Genomic DNA, 27,338 nt, shown 5'->3' with positions numbered 1-27,338 from the left:
GAAATATTAATATTAGGCATTGCTTTTACATCGATGAACCAGCTATGAATGTTCGAGATGATAAAATCGATCTGAGATTTGGTATTATTTCTTCTGAAGGTGAGGGTGTTAGATTCGCTGTGTGAAAAGAAAGTATCTTCAACCTTGAGGTTTATACTCCTGCACATCTCCAATAACTTCCTACTGTCATCACTGTTTAATTGAGAGAGAGCTGCATTCCCAATTACCCCATCTCTAATAAAGGAGTAATCTTTTCCGATCCTAGTGTTTAAGTCCCCAAGGATTATCAAATTACGACTCCTAGGAAGAGAGTTAACAATGTTTTCGAGGTCATCAAGGAATACGAGCCGTTCGTTTCCTCTAGGCGGGGCATAGATATTAACTAAGATTGTTTGTCTGAAGCAGGTAATCAGGTATAGTAAACAGCATCTCTCCGAAATGGGCACAAATTTATCCACGCATTTGCATAATCTTTTGTTGATAAAGAAAGCAACCCCCGACCAATTATTGGAAGTAGTGCCAGAACTATATATTTCAAAGTTATTAAAGGGTCTCCTGTATCGCGATCACATCCATTTTCTCGTCGACCATGAGTCTTAGAAAAATCGTTTATTTACTCATTAAACCATTAATATTAAGCGAGGACATGATAAAATTTCCTTTCAAACCACTCGGGCGCTCCATATCTCTGTGCACATTTGTAAACCGAGTTGACATAGACATTATAATAGAAAAAGATTTAAAATTTGAAGGGAAATAAAATACAGCTAAGCGTATAAAAAAATAAAAGTAAAACTTTACCAGACATGATATTTGATATGTGACTAAAATCAATTAATCATTTTTATGGTAATTTCAGTTATTCATTCCTATCATGAAATTATATTTTCAGGTAATCATATAAATAAGTTGTTAGTCATCTGCCAACAAACGAGTGGATTTAGATAATGAGGCTTCATATATATATATACACATACTTAATATTAGGGATTTGCAAATCTATACCACAGGTGTATCCAGGATTTTCATTAAGGGTGGGGAGAGGTGTTTTTGCCATAAATTTTATTGGAAGTCTGTAGGTCTACTTATTGTAGGAATTTGGCTATATTTTAAAATAATTTTATATTTTTACTTATTTTTTTTAAATACTTATTTTCTAAATATTTTAAATTATAATTGATATTAACTTATATAATTTTTCTTTCAAATTCTTCTTTATATTGCATATATTTTTGGGGTAGGGAGAAAGCTTAAAATAATATTTACAAGAACAGGCAAATTTGTGATGAACCCTTGGTTATGTACCTGGCCTCTTCACCAGGCTTAATCCAACCCCACTTTTTATTAAAGAATATTTAGTTGAGTTTGGACCAAGCTGGGTTGGGCTTAAATTTTTAAATAAAATTGACATATTTTAAAATTTTTGAGCTAAACATAATCCAGTTTTTTTTATTATTCAACAGACAAATAAAAAAATATGACACCTTGTTTCTTGCAAAAATTTCAGTTCAAAATAGTACTAGAATAGGTAATTTCTATTTATGCTGGACTGACAACTAATTTTTAAATAAAGTGGGGTTTTAGAACAAATATAAGAGAATTTGTTCAAAATCTGGCCAGGCCAGACATGACTTAAAAAATTAGTTCTGATACAGATCACTAATTAATTTAAACAATTTTTCTTTATATATAAATTTCATTTCTTTAAATCTAATTTTGAAAGTACAGGTTGTATGATGGCTTTCTGTCAAATCTGCACAACACAAAACTATATTTGAAATTTGCTTTGTGGATTAAGAATCCATAAATAATGAACTGATTAGCTTGAATTTTTATATATACATGAATATGACAATTATTTGAATAATATTCATTTAGAAAATTTATATTTTATATTCTATTTAGATGATATTTTAAACAAGGTCACTCTTTTTAATATATGGATTAAAGTATGTATATAATCAAAGTGTATTAATAATATAAGTATTATAAAAACATTTTTTTATTATCAATTTTTACCAAAATTTTAATCATAAAATTATTTTATTAAATTTAACATAATAAATCATCCCTCTTCCATATCAACTTTTATTACTTTCTTTGCCAACATTAGAAATATCTATTACTTATAATTATAATTTGTTTTCTTTTTTACTTTATATTAAAAATCATATGATTCAAATATTCAAAAACCAACAATTTTTTAAATATCATATTTATTATTAATTATGCATTATTCATTTATATTTATTTTTTTTATTGATATTGAATATAAAATAATATTTAAAATGCAAGGAATAAAGAAAAATCTCTTCCTAAATCTTGATATTTAAACCATATGGCTTCTTTCTCATATTTATGATATCATCCATCAATATATGTAATTAGAGATTATATTGTTATATTATAAAGCTTTAAATAATGTGGCAAAGGGCAAAATCAGAGTTTGGAAACTTGACTAAAAATATTATCTATGAATGGGCTCATGTTCTAAAATTTGATGTGGATTCTGGTTTTAAAATCAAAATGTTTAAACACTAAATATTCCTTTAAATTGAATACAATGCATTCCTACATTATTTGCAATTTTGTTAGAACTAGTTCCTATAAATTTAAAAAGAGATTACTGGATTTGCTTCCTAGATTTTCTTATTCCAATAATTATTTATACTACAATGATAAGTTTTCTTTTAAGAGATGTTTACCATGATAGTATTATATAAGAGACTTGACTAGGCAAAGAGATTTTTGGTCCATGCACGACAAATTGCAAAATATTTAATTAAGGATGGTTTTTGGTTGTTAAAAAATTTTAAGCATAAAATTACTTTGCCCTTTTTCTCCATATAAAGAAAAAAGGGCTGGGCTGAATAACGACCAAATTATTTTACAGACTAGCCAAAAAAAAGTTATGTGGGCACAAAAAACTTTTTCAAAAATTTCCACAGGCCAGTTGAGATGGCCCACACTAACCTATAATATATAAGTCCATTCATAGAGTTATTGAATCAATTTTTTTAAATCAAATTCCTTTGCCTATAATTGTTATATATGAGTGGGATTTTTAAGGCCTATCCTACCGCTATTAAAGTTGATATCAGCCCATGATATTAACTCATAGTTTTCAATTATAAAACACTATTGTATAATTTTAAAATAAATTTAATGAAAATTGTTTTACAAAATTAATCATCATAATATATTATTCAATTGATCTGTCAGAAAGGTAAAAAATATGTTGTCTTACTCTTAGTGCATGAAAATTTATTTTATAGATGAAATTGGTTTTGATTAAATTTGCACATTTTGTACCAATATAAAAGTAGAAAAATAAATTTTAAAAAAATTTCTTGGATTAGAACATAATCAAATAAGACAAAATTTTTTGCTTACCTTTTTTTTGTGACATATTGAGACAATATTTTTTTCAATAAAGCTTTGGATGGCATTCTTCTAATCCTCTAGTCAAAAATTGAGACTATTACCAAATATAGTTAATCTGATTTATCTTATTTTATAGAACCATGGGATGACATGAAGGACATTGCCAAGCTTTTGTAGGTTAAAAAATTTTAAGTCAGATTTTGGAACCTGGAATAAAAAAAAGGATTCTATTTTTGGTTCTGGTTCTTAAATTTTGATCTTTCGGTTCTTAAATTTGACCTGATTTTAATTCCATTTCCAAATTCTGATTATAATAAAATCCTATTATCTATCTGGATCAAATGCTTGATGCTACCATATTCTAACAGATTAAGTTCTAGAAAAATATAGCTTTTGAGTCAAATCATATTACTCAACCTGATGGTTTGTAACAGATTTATGCTAGAATGTAGAAACATGGAATAATTATAAGGCTTATTGGAAGTAAAAGTAATAGATTTTTGTATCTCAAAAAATTCTTTAGGACCTGGACATTTCCTGGCACTTATTGACAGAATGTTTAAAATAGAATTTATTTTTTACTAATTGCTAACTAAATTAAATATAGACAGCCATTATTGTATGTTTTATTTTTGGTATTTATTCCATTATAAGTTATTACTATAAAAGTGTTAGGTACTGATTTTTGTGCTAACAAGTGTGCTCTGGAGTATTTATGTGACTAATAATATGAGCATAATAATTGACTAGTGGTGGGCGCTTTATTAAGTGGTAGTTTATGGCCTACCATATTTTAGGACAACTTTCGTAGTATTGCAAACGCTTACCTGTGGTATATTTGTATTTCTACCACTTAGACATATATCATAAAAAATATATATATATTTATATCCATCATTTTAATATTATATTTGACCAAAACAAATTATCTAGCCGAGCTGACATTTGCAAATCGTTTTATCCTACATAAATGTTCTGATTAAGAAAACGTAGTTTACACTATCACATTTAAGAATCCCTCTAGCGTAAGAATTTTTTAAGGTTAATTAAGAAAAAGGAAGTATATCCTAAATAGAGAAAGAAAGAAGATAGATATGGCCGCAGATCAAAACAGTTTATTTTTTTTTATCAAATAATTGCTTTTTGAAAATCAAAATGGATTATAAAATAATTTTATTTAAAAAAATTTCAAACATTAGCCGTTGAAATTAAAAAAAATTTGGCAAGGATCCATTTGGATTGCGTTTTCTTCAATTTTTTAATCCTATGTTACTTGTAATATTAATCTGGTTCAAATTTTTCCAGCGAATCTTATGATATATTGATTATAACTCTTTTTGTATAGAATTAAGCACGGATTTATTCATTGAAATGAATTAAATGGTGTACATACATTGAAGTCTGCCATTGAAGAGTATTTCGATGGAATATGAAATTATTTAGACATCATGTGAAAGGTATTTAGACCAAAGTCGGCCTAGAATTGGAATGTTCTACTTGCGCAAATGTTTAAAATAAGAAAATCAACATTAAAGTTTAAAATCAAATATAGGAGAAGCTTATTGATCAATTTTGACAGGGCTATAACTCTGGCAAAAATTAATATTTTAGTTTTTATTTTTATATGTATTGGGAATAAATAAGTTATTACCCACTTCTAACTCAAAAATTTTGAAAATGTCGAGTGAAGCACTCCAATTCTAGACCTACAATATCTTTCAATGACGTTTGCTATAGCCAATTCCAATGGACGCACATTTTTAATAAATGATGCGTCGTCTCGGTTAGTATAAATGCAAAATCAATAATTATAATTACGCACAAATATTAAAGAAATAGATTTAATAAATTTAATAATAATACCATAGATATTTTATATATATATAATTTATTTAAAGATAATATCACGTGATTTTTTCAAAATAAATGATTATTGGGTTCGTTCAACTCCTCCATTTAACCAAATTGAATTGGCTAACCTATGGAGAACGAACTTTAAAAAACGACAATTAATACTATACATCAGAGAATGTTTGAAATTAACATATTTTCGAAACAAGGAAATAGGATATACAAGATAAATCACGTGATTATAGGTATTTTTATTCTCGCTTTGAACCCTAGATATTTAAATCGATAATCACCTGAAAATAATTATGCGAATATTCTTAAAGAAAAATTTAAAACCACGCCATTACATGAAAAAGAAAAGAACACGAAAATCAAAATATTCGATATATTTTTTGCGATGATTTATTTATCCGTGAAAATTTATCGATTATATTGAATTTTCAATTCAAATGGCGATGTTTATTTATATTTGGAAATAAATATTTTTTGTCCCACATATCAAAATTTTTTCAATTTAAAAACATTATAACATTACACTTTATTATTCTTGTAATAACGCCTTCAATCCATTTTTATAAAATAAAATATGGATTTTTCATATTATGGTGGGTAAGGGGGGGGGGGTGTTATAGATATGCAGTAGATAATCTCTTATACAAGAAAACGGCCATATTATAAGTTTTAATAATTATTTCAAAGTGTGTGTTAATTTATGATTTGGCTCAGATTATTTTTGAAACATATTTCTGCTTAGTATAGGCCATTCAGCCTTTGAGCTGTGACACCTTATTCTGGTTTGTTTTTAAATGTGCACATTAGATAAATATTATTTGTTATTTATAGATACAAATAAAACTCATATTTCTTTTTAGGCTAGGAAGCTATATAGATGGCTGTTAAGAAATAATCAGGGAGTTGACATGGCCTTAAAGCTTTAATTCTCTTTCTATGAAATAACTAGACTTAGTAATTAAGGTTTTCTTCCAGGTTTAGTAATGACTTCTATCCCTCTCCCATACTCAAATCTCTGGCTTTTTCATTTACAAAATATATACTTTTTGACTGAATCTTGAACCATTAGATTTGGATTATTGTATTAATAATTTCCAAGTCACTTATTCCAAATTCTTATTCTATTCTAGGATATTTAGAATGGCGTAAAAAAAATATATATATAAAAATACCATTTTCTCCAGACACTTTTTACTGGGTATGAAATTTTTCAGAAATACTTTATTTTGTATTGTACTTGACATTGAAAAAAAAGCAACCTAAATAAAAATACCAACAAGACAATTAGGAAGGTAATGGCATCTCCCCTACCCCAAAGAATAATATGGTTTAGTGTATAAATCTAAAAAATGCCCCCCCCCCACTGCCAAAAATAATACTGATGATCTTGCGCCTTTCCTTCACCCGTTATAGAAACCTTTGAGGGTCCGGTCTAAATTTTTGAATGATATTGAGTAGAGTAAAAATAGTTTTTTTTGATATAGGATCAAAGAAATGTACCCTAGACTCTTTAAACCAAGCTTAGTTAGGATTGGATTATTCTAACTTTTATTCACGTCCCTGATAGATATTTTGTTGTGTTAGAAGAGGTTTTAAAAATTATATTCTAGGTCTTCTATCTCTATATTCAGGTCGAGTTTATTTTAAGCTTAGATATACCTTTGATTTTATTACCACCATTTTTTAAAACAGGCAAAAACTAGAATGCTCATAAAATGAATATATAAGATATTTGAAAATGGACGATAGATATCTGATCAAATGTTAATCTTGTAATTATATTTTAAAGGCTATATTGAAACAGAAATTGCGCTCAATAGAAATTTTGATAAAATCATATGGTTATAAACAGCTTTTCCTAGTTTTTGAGCCATAACCTTAAAAAAGAACGGTTATCATACACTTTTCTATCTCAACTTTTTACCACACGAATTTCACTTTACTGTAAAATACTTTTTACCATGTTTTTTTGTCTTTCTAAAAGTACCAACAAACATATGATTATTTTGATCATATGGTCCCGCCATAATTTATGTAATTTTAATTTTTTTGGTACGATTATGCAAAAATATTGTTATGTACATATATAAAAAATGTTATTTTTATTATTTGCCTAATAGGCCTTTTTTAAAAATAGCTTATAAATAAAAATTCTTGTATCTTGCCATATTCAAAAATGGCTTGATAAATCAATTTATGAATACTGAGCATGCTCCATTTTTATGACAATCATAGCATGGATTTGAGTGACGAATCAATTGATATCCCTGCTCACAAGATTTCCCTTTCGCGCCAAAATTTCCCAACATTTTCTTCGAATTCCATAAATTATTGCGATATCGCTGATGATGCAGAATCATCCATCCCTAACCCATCCGTTAAGTTAGAATTCATCAAGGGCCCATGGTAAGATCTTTTTTCTTTAATACAAGATTAATATTAAAGTTTTTTAATGCATCGCAAAAAATCTTAAACGATATTTTATAACTGAATGAGAGAATCTTCTTACACGTTCATATTTGCAAGTTTTTGAAAAGATACTCTTCGAAATGATACTTTGCTAAGTTTAAAATAATACATTAGTTAAACATTTTAAAACGGGTTACTTGCTACTCCGGTTATTTTCGAACATATTTATAGCGGTTTTGAAATCTATATCCGTTCGCTTCGTTCCAGTTTTTATGTTTTCTATTTTTCTAAAAATAACATAATATCGATTTTTTAACTGTTCCTTCCGGTTTGGCGGCTTTACCAACGCAAACTTTTCAATTATATAGTATATTTTAGATAATTTTATTTTTTTACAAAATCTACCTTATTTTATTGATTTTTAAACATTGATCTAGTTTCATTTTTTTACATCCTAGATCGGCCTGATAAATATATCCGTTTAGCCCCGATTCAATTTTATCAATTTAAAAATTAAACATGTTTTTATTTTGAATTTATTGCGCTACAAAATTTTGTTAAATTATTTCATATCTAACCCTGGTAGAAGAAGAAAATTGTATTAAAAATAAATACAAATTTTTTTGCGCTCTTGGCACATTGCACTGCGATAAAAATGATTTTAAAATTATATTTATTATTAAAAAAAATTATTGTTATTTAAGGGGGCCACAATATTTTGGTCAAAATATATTACTCTAGCCTGGAGATTTTGCTCATGAAATCGGCTAAATCTAGTGGTCTAACAATACTAGCTAGTTACGAGATGACCCTGACTACTTTACCTTAAAACTTATATAACTTTTAAATTATTTTATCGTTAAAATTTTGTAATTTGTGAAATTTTTGCGAGAAAAATATAAAATTAATAAATCATTCACATCAAAACATTTTGAATATTTTAAATGGAGAATTTAACAATACTTTTGAAAATTTAATGAAAGATTCAGGACATGTTTCGTATCTCTCAAAACTCCGCAAAAGTTATGCAATTCTTAAAACTTTTGAGTAGGTTTTTTATTTTATTTTAGACACATCTTTATATAAAGGAAGATTCTACATTAATCATAGGATCGATTAGCATAGGAATAGGCATCATCTAACAATTTAAATTGTTTTTTTTGCTAAATTCCCATTTAGCCGTCATATATGCTTTAAATGGCCATGTTGCAAACGCCTTAAAAATAGCTATGTATCCTCTTTATAAAACATTACGGGTTTATGAGGTTTTCCTGTTTAACCTTCATTTTTTTCTTATAATTTTTTTAATTTAGCTCCCCCACCCTCTTTGAAACGTTAGTTCGAAGGAGACGCATAAAAATTTTGTTTTGGAGCTTAATATTAGCCCACCTATAGTACTTTAATAAACATATATACATCGGCTAAAATACACGAAAATTGTTTAATACATTCTTTTTGATGTTTCAAACTTACATAATATATTATTTAAAGTTTTTTTATTATCGATTATTATGTCTAAAACTGGACAATGTTCAAGTTTTTATTAAAAAGGATTAAATTTGACGCTAATTTTTTTTGTGATTATTTTTTTTAGGTATCTTCCTTTTTGCAAAAGATAATATTTTTTATAATAGGAGATAACATTTTTTATAATATTTTTGAATCTTTTTTTGTTGTAAGATAGGAAAAAATTAGAAATTTTTTTTTCGCATGCGTTGTTACAATACAAGCAATATTAACATTGAAAACCATTGTTTTTTTTTTATTTTTCTCTTTAAAATATATTAATGTATATTAATAAATTAAAATAATTATTCATTTTATTTATTAGATTCGCTTCTCACGATATTGGAAATAAATTAGCTTTCGTTCAAAATATCAACATTATTTTTAAATATTAGTTAATTTAAATCAAGGAATTTTTTTTTAAAAATTAGTCCTACCACGAAACGCTCTAAATAGTATGCGAAACTTTTTTTTCTAGAGATCCGCTCGCCTTGATTTTTTTTTATTTGGGTTGGGCAAACTTGTTACAAAATATTTTTCTGGCCGGGCTGAATGAGCCAGACCGGACCTATTCATATTGGAATTTTATTTTATTAATTTGTAGTAGCCAAATGTCTCAATTATTCTCACCCGAGGTTAGGAAGAATTTGAACAGAGGATGGACCGCTATGGACGATAATTCTTTTCCCCTGTCCGACATATCCTGCAGAGAACCCCAGTCAATGTCTCTCATAAACAACAAGGATAAACCACCATACTCACCCACCTTCAGGCTTCCTAGTATCAAGGTATAATTTAATTAATACTTTTTTTTAATGAAGGGGGGTGTTGGAGAAACCCATTACTTATATCTGATTTTTAAGTGACAGAATTGCTAGAAGAATAGAACGAATAGATGGAAGTTACTTTCAAAAAATTTTTAATTTCATCATAAAAGATTTTTTTATGATTTACTTATAAAAGATTTTGAAAAAATGACACCAAGTTATATATTTTAAGCCCTGTTTCTAACATAGTTTTAGTCTTCTGGAATTATTCGAAACCTATTTTCATAGATTTAGATGAGAATAATTACCACACTATAGAAAGAAGTAAAGACCAGCAAATTCGATTTATCCTGATTCAATTTTTTTTAAAATGTATTATTTAAACCGAGCTCTGTCAGACTTTTTAATAGAGAAATAGGTATTTTTTTAAAAAGTTTAAATTCAAAAATTACTTAAATTATTTTTCTTCCTCTAATCTCAGAGAATATTTCTTTATAGTCATCTTTTACTTAAGAGGTATAAAATTAATCATAATATATTATTTTTTTCCCCGAAGCCAGTCCCGAATTTTATAATTTTTTTGTGGGGATAGACCTAGAGGATTTTAAGGAAGATGACTGTTGTAATTGTAGATTGTAGTTCATTATTTTGATGAGTTGAATTGTTTATAACATGTCAATCGTTATGTGATTCGAAGAAATGAAGATGGTGAAATACGAATCTTTATCATTTGTTGAAATTTGAATACATGTAATAATAAATTGTTTATATAGACCAGCTTCTCTTCGTCTCCGATTTTAACAATATCAACATTTTTAAAAAATGTATAATTTATTTTATTTAGGTCGAAAAAATTGAATGTAGCAACGGGTTTACTATTAATGTCGCCGTCCAGGGGCAAAGGAGTAAACCGGCTATATTAACTTACCACGATATTGGATTGAATCGTAAATATTTTTTTATTTCATTATTAATCTGATTTTTTTTTATTAATATTTACTAACAACTTCCAAATTATCCGCCTCGCCCATAAATATTATTTTTTGCATAAGGCCTCATTTATGGTAAACGCGTTTAGTTCAAGCCTTGCGTTATTACAAAATAAGGCTAATAAATATGTATAAATTTATAATTATGGAGCGTTATGGTGATAAAGCTATGATAAAATTTGAAAAGCATATGTTGCGATGCGTTGATAAAAAATATGCGAAACGATTATAAAAACAATCGCGAATTCGATAAAAAGGGTATATGATTTCTTAAATATTTTAAAATAATTATCTCTATTTTGGCTTTATCTTAAATTAGTTTCTAAAACTGAATCATTTGCAATAACGCTCCGTTAAATAAACGTAACACTTGAAGATGACGCGTTAACTATAAATGCAGCGTAAATGAATTCTCCAATTAAATATATGATTCTGTTTCAAAATTACACGATAGATGCTGCGATCGGAAAAAAAAATTAAATAACATCAATTAAGTTCGCTCGCCTATTTTAATAAATTTTCAATAGGATTTGGAAATGAAAGGTGATAATTGGAATATAATTTTATAACTATTTTTTTTAAAAAAAAGTATAACATAGAATCAAATTTTACTGAAACGTGTTACATTGAATCAATCGGCATTTCTTTCAGAAAATAAAATTTTAATGTTTTACAGAATTTTTTATTTATATGATTTTATAAGAATAATTAAGGAAAGGGGGGGGTGAATTAGAGGAATTCGTCTCTATTTTTCACTCCCAAACAAAACATCATAAAAAAAATCTCACTCGATAATTTATAAGATGTAATTTATAATTCACTTTGTTAAATTGATGTATAACACTGCATTCAGAGTTAGCACGAATCGTAGCGAAGTAAATCTATGAATACATCATTCGGTAAATTTATTCCTAGTTTCACATCACAGGATTCAAATTGGAAGATTAGTTTAAACTTTCTATAAATTTCTTTTTTAAAAAATATTTTCAATCGATATAATATTTTGCTAAAAAATGTATTTTAAATTTTGGGATATTTTATTCTATAATTATTTTCTACCTGTTTATTTTATTAGGTGGAAATACAACATAATAATATTCACCATCACGATATTAACCTTGACACATAATATTTTTGATAAGAATATTTTTATTTTATTTGCTAATTAATCATTTATGTTTAATAGTTGTATTTATACAATAATTGATTTTATTTATAATATAAATCTTGTCAATTAATTTTATCCTAATATAAATTTACCTTTGTTTTGAAATGCACACACATATAGGCTTAACAAAGAGACCAAAACTACCAAAAATTTCCCAGTGACAGTATCTTAATTCATGTCTTGATTGGGGGAAAGAGACCAAAACTATCAAAAATTTCCCAGTGACAGTATCTTAATTCATGTCTTGATTGGAAAGGGGGGATTAAGTATGATCAAGGCTCTGACTCTAACTCCCGATTTTACTTGACCCAAACTTTATTAACAACTTTTCCTTATTTCATTACCTCATGAAATCGGTATATAACCTGAAAAGGCGTTACATATTAGATTTTAAATTTAATTTTTTTTGGCACACATGCCCCACCCGAATTATTATTTCCGAACCTGGCCCGTTTAAAAAAAAAATTTTGAAGTTTATTCCACGTGAACCGGTTTACAGGACTTTTAAAGAAATTTAAAGAATTCGATTCAAAATATCAAATCGCAAATGTTTTCGAATAAAAAGACTTGATTAAATCGCCAAGCAAAGCCCGACACTCTTAATCAGGGCTGTGAATACATAGGCTAAACTCAACTTTTGATAACAGGAACCTGATCGGAACCAATTGAAATGGGTCTGAACCCAGGTCGATTTTATCCTTGAGGTGTAAGGTCTCGAAATGTCTAATTAAACAATTTTTAATATCTCAACCCTAATATGGGTTCACTGCCCTTTTAATAAAGTTGAGAGTGATATCTCAAATTCGGTTCACAGCCTAGTTAAAAAATATTTTTGATTACAAATCTATCCTTATTCATAAAAGCCTTATCCTGCTTTCATTCCCAGTATACTAGAACCAATGGACTTATCACGTTAGATAATAAAATTCATCATGGCTCACGTCTTAAGCTTGAGGTAACCGGGCATAGTAAATGCGCTGCATTAGAAAATATACAGTATTTACCGATTGTTACTACCACGCCAGAGAACTTCGGTGAAGAAGCGACTCGTTTTTTAAAAAACAATAAGCAGAAAATTAACCATCATTACGGGGAATTCATATGAAAATCTATATCTTATTCAAACAAATATCGCTTGAAATCTATCAATTCGTGGTTATATATATATCCACCAAATTGTGGGGTTTAGTGGGATTCGATTAATATTTTTTAGGCGGTTGCGACCATTTTTAAATAGCATTTTATTCAGAGAAATTGTTATTAGGCGGTTCTTTTTTTGGTGTGACCTAAGTGTTCTTATTTTTAATACTTAAGGAATTCCGAATATCCTTATTTATTTATTTTTATTCTTAAAAGAAAGTTCTATTCAGACTCACGTAATAGATGCCATTGCATTAGTAACTTAATTGATCTTTGTAAACGGTGTCGCTGAAAGATTTTTTGTTGTGTTTTTATCACTCACCCTATTTTGAATTTTTATAAAAAAAAATTTTGATCTCTATAAATCGTATCTTCTTGTTGATCTTATGTCCTATTTTCGTGTATACGTCCTTTGCTTTCTTCTACCCTATTTAAACTTTTTAAATAATAAAATTAATAAAAATAAAATAAATAATCCGTATTAAATAGATTGATTGAGACTCATTTTCCAGTTACGGGATCTTAGTTGCGAAGAAAGAGCATATAGATTTTTTTTAAGTCATAATGCTCTTCCCCCCTTTTGAATTGGTATTTAGGCAAATAGTCTTTTTTTAAATAAGGTTTTACATTCAGCCTAACATAAATAGCCATCCATCCTTCTTAATATTGGCATTTAATACTCAAACAAATTAATATATTCTGATTATTAAAGATAAAAATAAGATGAAAATATTACAATGGCGAAGCATTGTGGAGTAATTTTGCATCGGATTTGAAAACGTATATAATTTTTCATACAATAAATATTTTATTTATGAGTGTTTTAGCTTTAGAAGAATTTAAAGATCTTGGTAAAGAAAATGTAAAGCAAAAATCAATGGTGAAATAATATTTTTGGGTTCGGGTGGCGTGATATACTATATTGATTATTAGGGCTGTGCCGATCCGATATTTTCATATTGGTTCATACCTAATCCGATACCAATCCGATATTTATATTGATTTTACCACCCCCCTTTGAACTAAATATAATTAAGAAATCAATATTTTTTATGCTAAAAATCGAATTATGAATTTAATTTTTTATTTCAACAATAATTAAAAAAAAGTTTAAGGATATTGGTGGTATTAAATGAATTTTTCTTCCTCCCCGTTAAATTAGAATTCCGCAGATAACGCATTTTGCAAAATTATCTTTGTCTTTTGTAAAATATTTCCATAATTCAGATACCATATTTAAAAAAAATTCTTTTATTTAAAGTATAAATAATAAAATTGGCTAAAGACAAATAAAACTTTGGGTGTTCCTTTCTATATTTATAAAACTTTTAAAATACTAATCTATTTTAAAAAAGAAATAAAATTTATAGGGTGTTGCGCATTTGCATTATTTTAAAAAAAAATTATTTCGAAAATATTATTAAGGCTGTGTCCAGTATTGTTTTGATTATATTGAATAAAGTTATTTAATTATTTTAATGAGGAAGACTGCTTAATAAATTTACATTTTTTAATAAATCATTAAATATAATAATTTTTATTATAAAAATATACAAAATATGAACATATTATAAATATGGTATTAAAAATAAAGATATAAGATTACATATATAAAGATATATTTTCTAAAAATTTCATTTTCATTTGGTATATTTCTTTTTCAGTCATTAGATGAAAGGTTGCTTGGAATGATTTAAAAAATGCCTGAACATGATGAATATCATCATCATGACATTTTTTTTGCAAAATCTATTTCAAAAATAAATTATTATTAAATATAATAAATATTTACCTTTAAATATATCCATCTTCTCAGTATCATATTTTTTAATTTTATTAATTCTTTTAGATTTAGATTTTTCAAAATTTTTCCTTTTAGAGGAACAAGGATAAACATTTTCAATATTAGAATTGTTTAACTATTATTAAATTAATAAAATATATAATAAATATTTAACTTCTAATATTTCATTTTCAGACATATTCATGTCTATAGGACTAAATGTATTAACTATATCATTCAAGATATATTGTGCACTAGGTTCATCATTCTAAAACATAGTTTATTATATAGATCTAATTTCATGTTATAATACCTGTGAATGTGATGATGTTTGATCATTAATAGAATCCTTAGATAGTTTCAAACTGAAACTAGCTTCAGAATGCTTACAAATATCTTCAACATTTTCTTTTAGCCAATAATAATCCTCAATAAATTTGAGTTGCTTGCTATTCAAAATATTAGCACCTGAACCTAAAATATAAAATAATATTTATATATATTTATAATTATACCTGATTTTCTGGATATAGCATCATCAATTGAAATTCGTTAGCCATTTTTATTCCCTCAATTCGCAAAAGTTTAAGGAAAAAATGATTAAAGTTTTACGAATCTTATAATTTTTAAGAATCACATGATTTGCGCAAAATCGAAAATATCATTTAGGCCAACATTTTAATTTACCATTTAAAATAGCTTATATTATTTTTTTCGGTAGATTCGCGCAAATTGCGCGAGATAATTTTTATGCAATTTTTGATATTTAGGACACAGCCTAATATAAATAAATAAACATAAAATAACAAAAAAGAAAAGTAAAGCAAAAAGATCAAATCGGTTTTTACAGGTATCGGCCCGATCCGATATTTTGGGAAACGCCAAATATCGGTGCCGATCCGATATTTAGTATTGGCACAGCCCTACTGATTATTTTATCATCCAATGAAAATCGTTTTAAATTTAAATCTATCTAATTATTTGATTTTTTTTTGATTTTTTCAAAATTTAATATCCAATTTTTCTCGTGAAAATACAAAAAAATGTTTTTGAAGACGTTTCTCAATTCCAGAATTTTTTCGCCTACGATGATATGTCCATCATTTCTAAACATTTTTGCGTTTATCACATTGACGCACCTGGTCAAGAGGAACAAGCGCCCACTTTGAACGGGTAATATAATTTATAAAACTTAAATTATATTTTTATTTTTATTTAATATCAATGATTTTTTTATTTATTTATTGATTGTAGACTATCAAAGTAAAGTACGTTTTTTAAAATTATAAATATATATTATATAGTGTTATTTTATATAATCAGTTGTCTTATTACTTGTCAAGCATAATCTTGGTAGGTTTTATCATGTAGGCATACTGCCAAAATGGTTTTCTTGAATTACATCTGCTCTAATTTAATATAAAATCTTATCTAAATCTACTTGCATAATTCGGTTCTCTTCCGTCTCCTTAAGCTACAATGTCTTAGGCGATATGGCAATAATACAGCCTTCTAACCTTTTTGCGTTTTGATGCGGCAATATATATTTTTTTTAAATTAAGCGAGCCTTTTTTCAAAGGATATGGGTCATTCCATGTCAAATGAGCAAAAAAATCAAGATTTTCGGCCGACCTCTTTCAATTTTGATAAAAAGTTGTAGACTGGTTATATATGTTTCCATTAGATTATAAACAAAATTTTAGCGCATTAGCAACTATATTAGCGGAGATAATCGGGGTTAAAGGTCCAAAAAACGCCTTTTTTTCCTTTTTACTGATGTTAAATAATTAATTTTTAATTTAAAACTAATTATGATCTAATATTGAATCTAATATCAATAGCTAAGTTAATAATTGATAATTATGGCGAAAACATCAAAAATAATTTTTTTTTAAATATGGGTCATCTTATGGTCAGTTGAAAATTTGAAATTAATATTTCGAAATGTATATGATCTCCGATTTTTAATTTTTTTAAGAAATATTATCCGTTTAATATTATTTTAATAATTTCTTTAACAATTAGCATGGCTGGATATTTATTTAAAAAAATATTGCGATTTTTATACTTTAAAAAAAATAGATGGCGCTATATATAATAGTTTTAATATGTTAAAATTCATTTTTTTTATTGATTATAAATATTTTAATGTATAATATATCATAAAATTCGATCATATAACTTTGTAAACCTTATTCCCCTGAGATATTCGCAGGATAAAAAATTTTAATAATTTTTTTAATATTTCAATATAAATTAAAATAATTAAAAAATCGGACTAGCACACGAACAAAAAAGCAGGATTAAAGGGGTGCAGGAAAATTATTAAGGGAAAAATCGAAAATCACATTAATTATTAGGCCTACCCCCAACCCTCCCCCCCCCAGACTAAATCATACTCATCAAGACCAATAATGTTATGAAATTGTCATTATCTTACATTATTAAAATAACCAGAGATAAAGATAATTTCAAAGATTTTGAAAATTTTTTTAAGCAATAAAAATAACAAAATTATAGTTCTGATGAAATAAGCCGACTCATGCCTGGAATAAAAGATTGTGTATCTGTTAAAGGCGAGAAAGAATCAGCAAAGGTTTATATTAAATAATCTTAAAGAAATATTCAAGATGTTTAAGAAAGAATACCCAAGTATATCAATTGGATTCCCTAAATTTGCCGAACTTAGACCAAAAAACTGAATTTTAGTTGGATGACACACACACTGTTTGTGTCTGCGCCATTCATCAGAATGTGAAATTAATGACAAATGTAATAGCTGAAATTACAGCAGGAGAAGATTACTGTATAAATTCTTATAACAATCTTTTGGCGCAAATTATTTGTAATCCATCTCAGCCAAAATGTTATTTAACAAATTGTGATCAATGCCCTTGTATAGAATCTCTTATGGGCCAATTATACCAATTGTTTCAGAGAAATCGTTTAGAATATGTCACGTTTAAACAATGGATCACGGTGGATAGAGCAAATCTTGAAACTATTATAAAGTCCATTGATGGTTTCATCGAATTCACTCGTTTATAGCTAAACACAAAGTTTATTTTTGAAGAATTCCAAAGAAAATTTAAAAGATGAGGAATTTTTAACAATTCTAGATTATTCTGAAAATTATTCCCTTATTTTACAAGATGAAGTTCAGGGATTTCATTGGAACAATGTGCAGGCCACTATACATCCATTTGTAGCATATTATAAATCTGGAGAAGAATTAAAAAATATAAATTTTGTTATTTTGTCCGAATCATTAAGCCATAATACTAGTGCAGTCCAACTTTATCAAAAAAAATTCATTAAATTCTTAACAGCCAAATTTAATTCTAAACCAGAAAAAATAATATATTTTTCGGATGAAGCCGCGTCTCAATACAAGAATCGCAAAAATTTTCTGAACATATGCCTTCATAAATACGATTTTAATATTCCTGCCGAATGGCATTTCTTTGTCACTGCTCACGGCAAAAATGCATGTGACGGTATCGGAGAAACTGTCAAAAGATTAGTTGCCAGAGCTAGTCTTCAAAGGCCAAATAAAAATCAAATCCTAACCCCATTAGAATTATATAATTATGCTAAAGAAAATATTAATATTCAATTTGAATATGTATCCAATCAAGAATATATCGAAGAGGAATTAGCCCTTCGTAAAAGATTTAATTCTGCACTGCCCATACATGGGACCCAAAAAATTCACGGGATTATTCCCATTGATCAAAATAAACTAAAAACCAAAATATATTCTAATTCCAAAAAATATAATATAAAACAAGTTCCGTTTTAAAATGAGAAAATTATATTTTAAAATATTAATGGATATATAACATGTGTATATGATGATAAATGGTGGTTAGGATATATAATCGATAAAATTTATACAAATGAAGAAGTAAAAATCCGATTTTTACACCCTCGTGGACCTTCAGCCTCATTTAAATTTCCTTTGAAAGATAATATTTTAGTGTTGCCTAAATCTCATATTCTCTCGCTGGTCAATCCTTCTACTCCCACCAGTCGAACATATATATTATCTCCTGAAGAATCTCACAAGCTAGCCAGGCTTTGTATTCCTTTAGATAAAGTAAGATTTAATTAATTTATAAACTATCTTAATTAGGTAAAATTTGTGAAGATTTTAAAAATTTATGATCTGAATTACAAATAAATATATATAATGCACATTGTAATCGATTTAGTATGATATATATACATTAAAATATTTTTAATCAATAAAAAAAATGTATTTTAACATATGAAAACTATTATATATAGCGCCATCTATTTTTTAAAAGTATAAAAATCGCAATATTTTTTTAAATAAATATCCAGCCATGCTAATTGTTGAAGAAATTATTAAAAAAATAGTAAACGGATAATATTTCTTAAAAAAATTAAAAATCGGAGATCATATACATTTCGAAATATTAATTTCAAGTTTTCAACTGACTATAAGATGACACATATTTTATCAAAAATCAATTTTGATGTTTTAGCCATAATTATAAATTATTAACTTAGCTATTGATATTAGATTCAATATTTGATCATATTTAGTTTTAAATTAAAAACTAATTATTTAATATCAGTAAAAAGCAAAAAAAGACGTTTGTTGGACCTTTAACCCCGAATATCTCCGCTAATATAGTTTCTAATGCGCTAAAATTTTGCTTATAATCTAATGGGAACATATATAACCAGCCTACGAATTTTTATCGAAATCGAAAGGGGTCGGCCGAAAAGTGATTGATTTGACATGGAATGACCCAAATGTGTTTACTCAATAAAATATTATTTTAAAATCCATTAAAGTAGTAAATATTATTCATAAAATAAAAATTGGAAAATGATCGAGTAATTAAAATATTAACGTAAAAACTGACCATATGTAACTAAAATTTTGGAAACGCTCAATTTTTGATTTGCTATCCTTTAGCATTTCTTAAATGCCGTAAACCTAGCATGTTAGTATAATACTCACTACCTACCACATTCATTCCTCTTATAGGACACGCTTAATATATACCAATTTTTTACTAACATCCGATACCCTTTCTCAGCAGACTATCTTCTCGTCATGCTATTTTTTTTTCTCCTAAGAGCTTAAGTCTCGGACCTACCTATAAATAGTTGCTTATAATATTTTATTAATATCGTCAAATAACTTTTATTAGCTCAAATATATTATTTTTTCCTATAAAACAATCTCTAAAGATCTTTCGACGAATTGGAATCGACACCTCATCAATCCGCTTCCAACACAATCAATTCGAACGATTCCACCATACTATATTCCAATAAAAACGAGGACAAAATCTCGTTTACTGATAACTCCAAAGTTTTCAACGACAGAAAAAGTCTAAATAATAAATCTACGGAAAATAGCGGAAATTGGAGCTCTATTTTCAACGGATTATGGAGTGCCATTAGTCCTAAGTAAAAAAAGAAAAGAATGGCGAATTGCTTTTTGATGGCTTTTATCTTTTTAAAATTTTTAAGAGATATTAAAGGACAAAAGCAGGGAAAATGGGAAACGTTTAAAAGAAATTATATTGGAGTTGTGAAAAGTTAAGAAAGATAACCCTGAGGAATTTAAGTTTATATATATAACAAATATCATGATTTATAGTAACAATATTCCCTATTTAGAAAAATGAATTCGAATCGAATAATGAGTTGAATTAGTCAACTAATCTACTATCCGTGATAGGTATAACTACAAATAGTAAACTATTCGATTCGTTTATAAAAATCGAATACAATAATTTGTTATTCATATTTGAATAGGGCTATTCGCAATAACATGTCTTTATATTTTTTTAGCCTTGCGTATCCTACCATGGACGAATTGGCCGAGATGATTTTGGATATCATGAAGTATTTCGGGTAATAACGATTTTTTTAAAATGTTTTTTTTAAAAAAAATCTCGATATTCAATAATCACGGTAATTACAATTTTCGGTTACTTTTCTCCTCCTAAATTTTATTTTTATCCAGACCTTTGAATTTTCGCAAAAAAAAGAACTATTAAAAGAATTGTTTGACAAATATTTGCATTTTAAATTTCATTTAATGTAATATTAGCATTCTTTAAACTTGAAAATTGTTCGAAATTTCTCTTGTACAAATAATTTACGTTTTTTTTCTAGCTTTTAAATGTATTTCGTTAAATAAATATTATTATTTTAAATTTAAGAAAAAACACTTGAAAATTACAAACTTAAAATAAGTATCAAACAAATATTTGGCATCATTTGGGGACTATATATTGACATTCATAAGAGACATTTATGATCAATGGAAGGAAGGAAATTGGGCCAGATGTTTTTTTAGTTTTTATTCATGTATAAAATAATTAAATATTTTCATGGTCAAAGAATTAGAGGTCTGCAGTGGGCAGTGTTAGCCCCTCCCCCCAGTTTTTTAAAAAGATTTTAAACATTGAGTGGGTGAGTGAAAAGATAAAAAAAATATTTTTAAAACAATGGGCTGGGGTAAATTTTAAATATACCTCAGCCGGAATGAGAATAACACATCTTTATATTCAATATTATATATATATATTTTTTATAATATTACATATATTATAAGTTTGAGTAAAAATACGTTAGAATAAATAGAGCCAAACCAACCGTTAAAATTATTCTCAAACATTGGGCGGGCGTGTTAAACAAAAACTTTAGCTAAATGAACTGTTGGCCGGGTAAATAGAATAACTAGGGGTAGGCGATCTGGTAATTTTTTAAAATAGTGGGCGTTAAGGGCAAAACCCGCCTTAGGAAGAATATCATATAAAAGCGTGGTAATATTCCAGGGGAACCATCCAGCGAAAATTTATTAGATTCTTACGGTTGTTTACATAATTATTACCAAACATAGCATTTTACAAATATGATTGACACCACTAAATGATGGTTATTAGTCCTTTATTCTTCTTTATTATTTAATATAATGGCATTCATTTACTTTTCTTTTATAAAAAATATATTGCGCGAAGTTTGAAAAGTTTTATCGGATTTGGAGTGGGAGCCGGTGCTAACATACTGAGTCGTTTCACGGTAATAATTTAGTGATTTTATATATATATAAATTTTTATCGGCGAAAATGTATTTTTAAGAGCCAGATTTGACCCCATATATTAAGATCTCCTTTAATGTCAATAATATGATTTCCTCTTAAAATTTATTATTGCAAGAATTTTTAGTAGCAAGATATTATGGCGCCAAAAATTAATATTCATTTAATTTTATAAAATTTAGGACAATGGAAAATGATAAAAATGTAAAATAAACAATAATTTTTAATATTCATTAATTTATAAACTCAAATATGAGGCACATTATATTGATATTTTAGGCCCTTACTTTGAACATAGGTGTAGACAGGAGGGGGGAGCATGAATAAGCTGTGGTTTTCCCCATAAATTTTGTTGCAGTCTTAGCTTAGTCCAAAGCAAGCCTTTTGGCTATGTTTAATCTTTTAAAGAATTTTTGTGTTTTCACTTTTTTAAAAAATTAGCTTAATTTAAAAATTTTGGATTTTAGAAGAAAGATTCAAAGATTTTTTATTCCCAAAATTTTTGAGCAAAATATCTTTGAAAATCACAAAATTGCTTATACATTTTTTTTTTAAATTTGTGATCATGAATGATTTATTCATAAAAGATTTCGATTTAGGATTTTAGGTAAATTTGGTCAAAATAACTTGTTTGAGCCTTTTCAAAAAAATCTTCAGAGGTCGAGATCTTTAAATATTTTTTTTACTTTGAAAAGCATTTTAAACCCTAGTTTCTATAAAATATATTAACTTTTTTAAATAACCTTATACTTTGAGGATTCAGAATAAGTTTTATTTATTCCGATTAGTTTAATATTATTGAATAGTTATTTGAGGTCAAGAAGCCTTTGCTATGACTCTAAATTTGAAATTATGGAGTCTACATAATTTAACAACATTAAGATAAACTTAAACACTTCATACAATCTTAATCATCAATAAATTGAAACTACAGCTTTTTTTAAAAATATTATTATTACATTATTTAAAAAAATCTGCCTTACTCGTTGCCTATCTATTAACATTGCATATTTTTTTGAGCGTTTTTAAACGACTCAACTCAGGACGAGCTTTAAAAAGATTGATTTAGATCAAATTTAATACAATTTAATAAATAAATCTTTTTTTTAGTTCTTTAAAAACGTAAATTTGAATTCTAGGCCAGTATTTTTTTTGAAAATTTTTATGAATTGGTTATTTATTATGGTATGGAACAATTATTTTACTTGATTTATATAGTTTGTGGAACGGCAAAAATTAGTTAGTCTATAATTTAAACCATTATGAAATATCGCATTTGAAATTGTTAAAATATCATTTTATATGTTTATAAAGTTAAATATGAATATTACTCTTTTTCAATTAGCTTAAACACGGGGACAAAGTGGAAGCCTTGTTCCTGGTGGAAGCCAATGGTAACGCCGCTGGATGGACTGAATGGAGTTATCAAAAGCTTAACTCATTTTACCTGAGGAAGAATTCTCTTACCAATTTCACTCACGAATATTTGATTTGGCATCATTTTGGGAAGGTCGTTTTATTTTATTTCACATTTTATACCATTTTTAATTATTATCGTGAACATTTTATTATACTCATTTCACAAATCAGTTTGAGGGAGAAATATTTGAATAAAAATCACTGTTCCCACTTCATTAGCTGGGACTGAGAAATGACCAATATATGATAACCCATTTTTTTGGCCATCACAATTTATTTTATTTGGATTTAAGTTATTTATGCATTTGCTAATAAAGTACCCAATCACGATTTTCGCCAAAATAATACTATGTAAGCCTGGAGATTTCTCATAGGTGGCAAAAAGATTTGGACTTCTATTTTCTAAATCCCAATTCTCGAGGAATACATAATATCATTTTGGTTAAATTCTTAACCAGGACATTTTTAAAAATCCACCCGAATCGTGCTTTTTCACAACCTTACTATGCCGTTGAAATCCCTTCTCCCATAAAAAAACACATTTACTATTTTTAAAAGACTGTAAGAAGTTGTTTTTTTAGTAGAATCTTTTTTTTTTGAGGGTAGGGGGATTGTGAACCTTGTATCATAGAAACTTCTATTTGCAATTATATTTTAATTTTATGTTTTAATATTAAAGGTAACTCCCGATAAAAATTCCGATCTGATAAACGCCTTCAAGGATTACTTTCTTCATCACATAAATAACCTAAATTTAGCATCCTTTATAGAATCATATATTAGGTAATATTCGAGTTGTGAGATGATACCCTTGTGAAATTAATTCAATTTTTTTTATCATGAAAATGTAAATCCCTTTTTCTAACTCCTTAATTTTGTTTTACGAGTTCTTAATATTAAACATATGCCCGATTTTTATATAGGATAGAAATTTTAATGTCTAGTCTTCTTATTTAGATTACAGTTTTAAAGGATTTAAATTTATGAATTTATTTGCTAACCTGACCCCATGACACTGTATTTTAATTTCGGGAAAGAACGATCTTGTTTATAATTTTTTTTCTAAAAATAATTATTGTAAACTATCATTTTATATTATTATTATTATACTCTTATATATTTTTTTTGTAGGAGAACCGATTTGGGTATATGCAGAAATTTGAATTACGGCCTCGATTCCTCTACTATTAGTCAAAATGGCAATACTAACACTAATGTTAAAAAGGCTAACAAAAATTTTAGGTGAAAAAAAAATTTGCTAAAATGATAATATTAGGATTTTTGATTAATTGTTGCATGGTTGGTTTTTGTATCTTTGCTCTTTCCCGCAATTACTCTTTTTTTTAAAAAAAAAAGAAGATAATTTTATAAATAGCAAATGACTTTATTTTTTTTTTGAAGTTGCCCCGTGATGATTATAGCCGGTAGCGAATCCCCACATATCGAGGAAAGCGAAGCTTTGTATGCCAATCTTGAACCTAACGATTCTTCTTGGCTTAAGGTTTATTCAAAAACAAAATTCTAATTTTGTAATGAAATAAAAAGTAATATTATGTTAATGAAATCTAATAAGGGGAAGGAGGGGCTGGAAGAAAGAAGAGAAAAAGTCCATGAATATAAAACACAAATTTTTATATTTACGATTAAAGGTATCTAATTGTGGAGGAATGGTTTTGGAAGAAAGACCCGATAAGGTGTCCGAAGCATTTCGCTTGTTTATTCAAGGATTAGGATATAGTATGCTTTTTTTAAAAAAATCATATTCATTTATATATGATGTATTTATATTGGTATTAATAATTAGAGATGTATTGAATCCAGATTTTCCATCATAGGTTGAATCCTATATTTTTCCGATCATGATATCAGTCCTCTTATCATTCAGAGTTCAGATATCACTATGATGGATTCACTCCACCTTTGATGTATATAGTGTTAAAGTAGGGAGGTTGATTCATAAAAAAATATTTTAATAATAATGCAAATTCAGGGAAGTAAAATGATGGCCTATTTTTTTTGTTATTGCTGACATTTTATTAATAAATTTTATTTTTGAAATTAAATTAAATTAAATTTTTTAATAGATAAAGTTTTTTTGTCTAATTAATAAATAATGAATTCAAATTTAAAATATCCGCAACACATTATGTAATAGAGAGGGGTTGGAAATATGTTGTTATTTCATCATTTAAAAAAAAATTAGGAAATTATAACAATCTGAAATATTTTTGTGATTAAATAAATATCAACCTATAATTTTAAAAGATCCTTATTGTAAAATTAAAAATATGTAGAAACCGGTAATTTTCATAGAATCAGCCGGACCTCTCGGAACCGGTCTGGTGCCTAATTTAATATCTGGTACATCTCTAATATCAATTAGTAATTTATCTTCAGATAATTTTTATTAATATATTATCTCGAAATTATATATTTACTTTGAAATAACAAATAGGACAGCTACATTTCGGTTGTTAAATGATTTTTTGAATTGTAATTTTTTTATATATTTTGCTTGTATTAAATAAATTTTGATAAAACCAACCATCTATGTTTTACACTTAAAAAATTTCTTTCCCTTTTCCCCATCTCCCGACCATCATTAAAGTACCATATCTTAGTAGGGCTTCTATGAGCGAAAACAAACGAGCCGATTACCAGAAATATCGTTCTTTGTCCACTAACGTGTACCCTAATAGTTCTCTTAAAAATCTGGCAACGGATTTTGACCCCTCAACCAACTTGGCTAAACAAAAATTATCTCTGCCCATAAGACCTCCCTTGAATTTCCACAAATTTAATCCTACTCCACCATCGCCATATCTACCCCACGAACACCATAGAATGGCCGGAAATGAAAATAACAATGAATCGATTTTAAAGAATAAAGCGACGACGGGTAAAGTTGATACTAATGGAATAAGCCTAAACGGCAATGGTAACAGTAAAATACTGAGGGTAGTAGATGTTCCGTATACCCCTACCGATGAAGAAAATATCCCTCTCTCTGGCATACCATCGTCGTCTAGGAATGGGATAGTTGAAAATGGCCATGGTATGTCGCCCGATGTAATGGCGTAGAATTCCTCCTCCCCTATTAAACCAGGCCCTCTCTTGAAATGTGTAATTCTTTAATTTGATAATGAGATTCATTATCAACCAAGAAATTATTTAATTAACGATTATCGCAATTTATATATAAATTTTTATTAAAGTCATTACGAGTATAATATATAAAGTAAATATTTTGATGTCTTTTTTTACTTGTCTTTTATTTTTGTACTAACCATTTATTTGATATCATAATATTATATTAACTTTATTTATTATTTTTTTAAAAATAATATATAATTTTGCGAACATTTTTTCTATCATCTCCTATAATGCAAAAAAAGTTACTAATTATAAATGTATAATAAAATTTATTTTCCGTGTTCTATTTATAAATAATTCAATATATCAATGTAATATATTAATGTTCCTTATCATTTTTATATAAATTTATTTATGTCACTAAAACGATTTATTTTTGTTGAACACCTTATGTACATGCGGATGGGTGTTTAAAAATCATTGCTATATATTTTTTTAAAGTTTTTAAATTGTGAAAATTTTTGCTTTTTTAAATAAAATTTGTTCATTTTTTTAAAAATAGAATCTAACATGTATCATTCTTATTATAATGCGAATATCTTTTTAATTCAATATTTTTGATATTTAGGTCATCACATGATGTATAATTTTGAAGAAAAAAAAAGATTTTTAAAAAACTCAATTAAATACTTTTCGTATCACGAGATATTTAACAATAATATA

General features: G+C 27.1%; 1 protein-coding gene across 3 annotated transcripts; it reads left to right on the top strand.

The window, feature by feature from the left end:
• The first annotated feature begins 749 nt into the window (after nucleotides 1–749).
• Nucleotides 750–27,275, top strand: LOC135925156 (uncharacterized). 3 transcript variants are annotated; one of them, XM_065460361.1, is made up of 13 exons: nucleotides 750–892; nucleotides 9,767–9,950; nucleotides 10,774–10,876; nucleotides 16,065–16,182; nucleotides 20,239–20,460; nucleotides 20,848–20,910; nucleotides 22,023–22,083; nucleotides 23,449–23,613; nucleotides 24,202–24,305; nucleotides 24,654–24,764; nucleotides 24,924–25,023; nucleotides 25,172–25,259; nucleotides 26,131–27,258. In XM_065460361.1, the coding sequence occupies exons 2-13, from the start codon at nucleotides 9,774–9,776 to the stop codon at nucleotides 26,601–26,603; spliced, it is 1,785 nt and encodes a 594-aa protein (XP_065316433.1). In that variant the 5' UTR covers nucleotides 750–892; nucleotides 9,767–9,773; the 3' UTR covers nucleotides 26,604–27,258. The 3 variants fall into 3 exon arrangements, with proteins under 3 accessions (XP_065316433.1, XP_065316434.1, XP_065316432.1); XM_065460362.1 differs by lacking the exon at nucleotides 750–892 and adding an exon at nucleotides 2,251–2,380 and having other exon boundaries at nucleotides 26,131–27,261; XM_065460360.1 differs by lacking the exon at nucleotides 750–892 and adding an exon at nucleotides 7,483–7,653 and having other exon boundaries at nucleotides 26,131–27,275.
• The last annotated feature ends 63 nt before the right edge of the window (nucleotides 27,276–27,338 follow it).

This window comes from Gordionus sp. m RMFG-2023, chromosome 2 (assembly GCF_954871325.1).
Source record: "Gordionus sp. m RMFG-2023 chromosome 2, tfGorSpeb1-WG-v2, whole genome shotgun sequence".
Taxonomy (NCBI): domain Eukaryota; kingdom Metazoa; phylum Nematomorpha; class Gordioida; order Chordodea; family Parachordodidae; genus Gordionus; species Gordionus sp. m RMFG-2023.
The sequence above is the reverse complement of the archived record's forward strand: the minus strand, read 5'-3'. Positions and strand labels throughout refer to the sequence as shown.

Coding starts and splice junctions, on each gene's coding strand:
- LOC135925156 (XM_065460360.1), top strand. CDS start 7,484: ATGGATTTGAGTGACGAATCAATTGATATCCCTGCTCACAAGATTTCC. Junction 16,183..20,238: donor CAAGCGCCCACTTTGAACGG/GTAATATAATTT, acceptor CAATCTCTAAAG/ATCTTTCGACGAATTGGAAT. Junction 22,084..23,448: donor ACATACTGAGTCGTTTCACG/GTAATAATTTAG, acceptor TTTTTCAATTAG/CTTAAACACGGGGACAAAGT.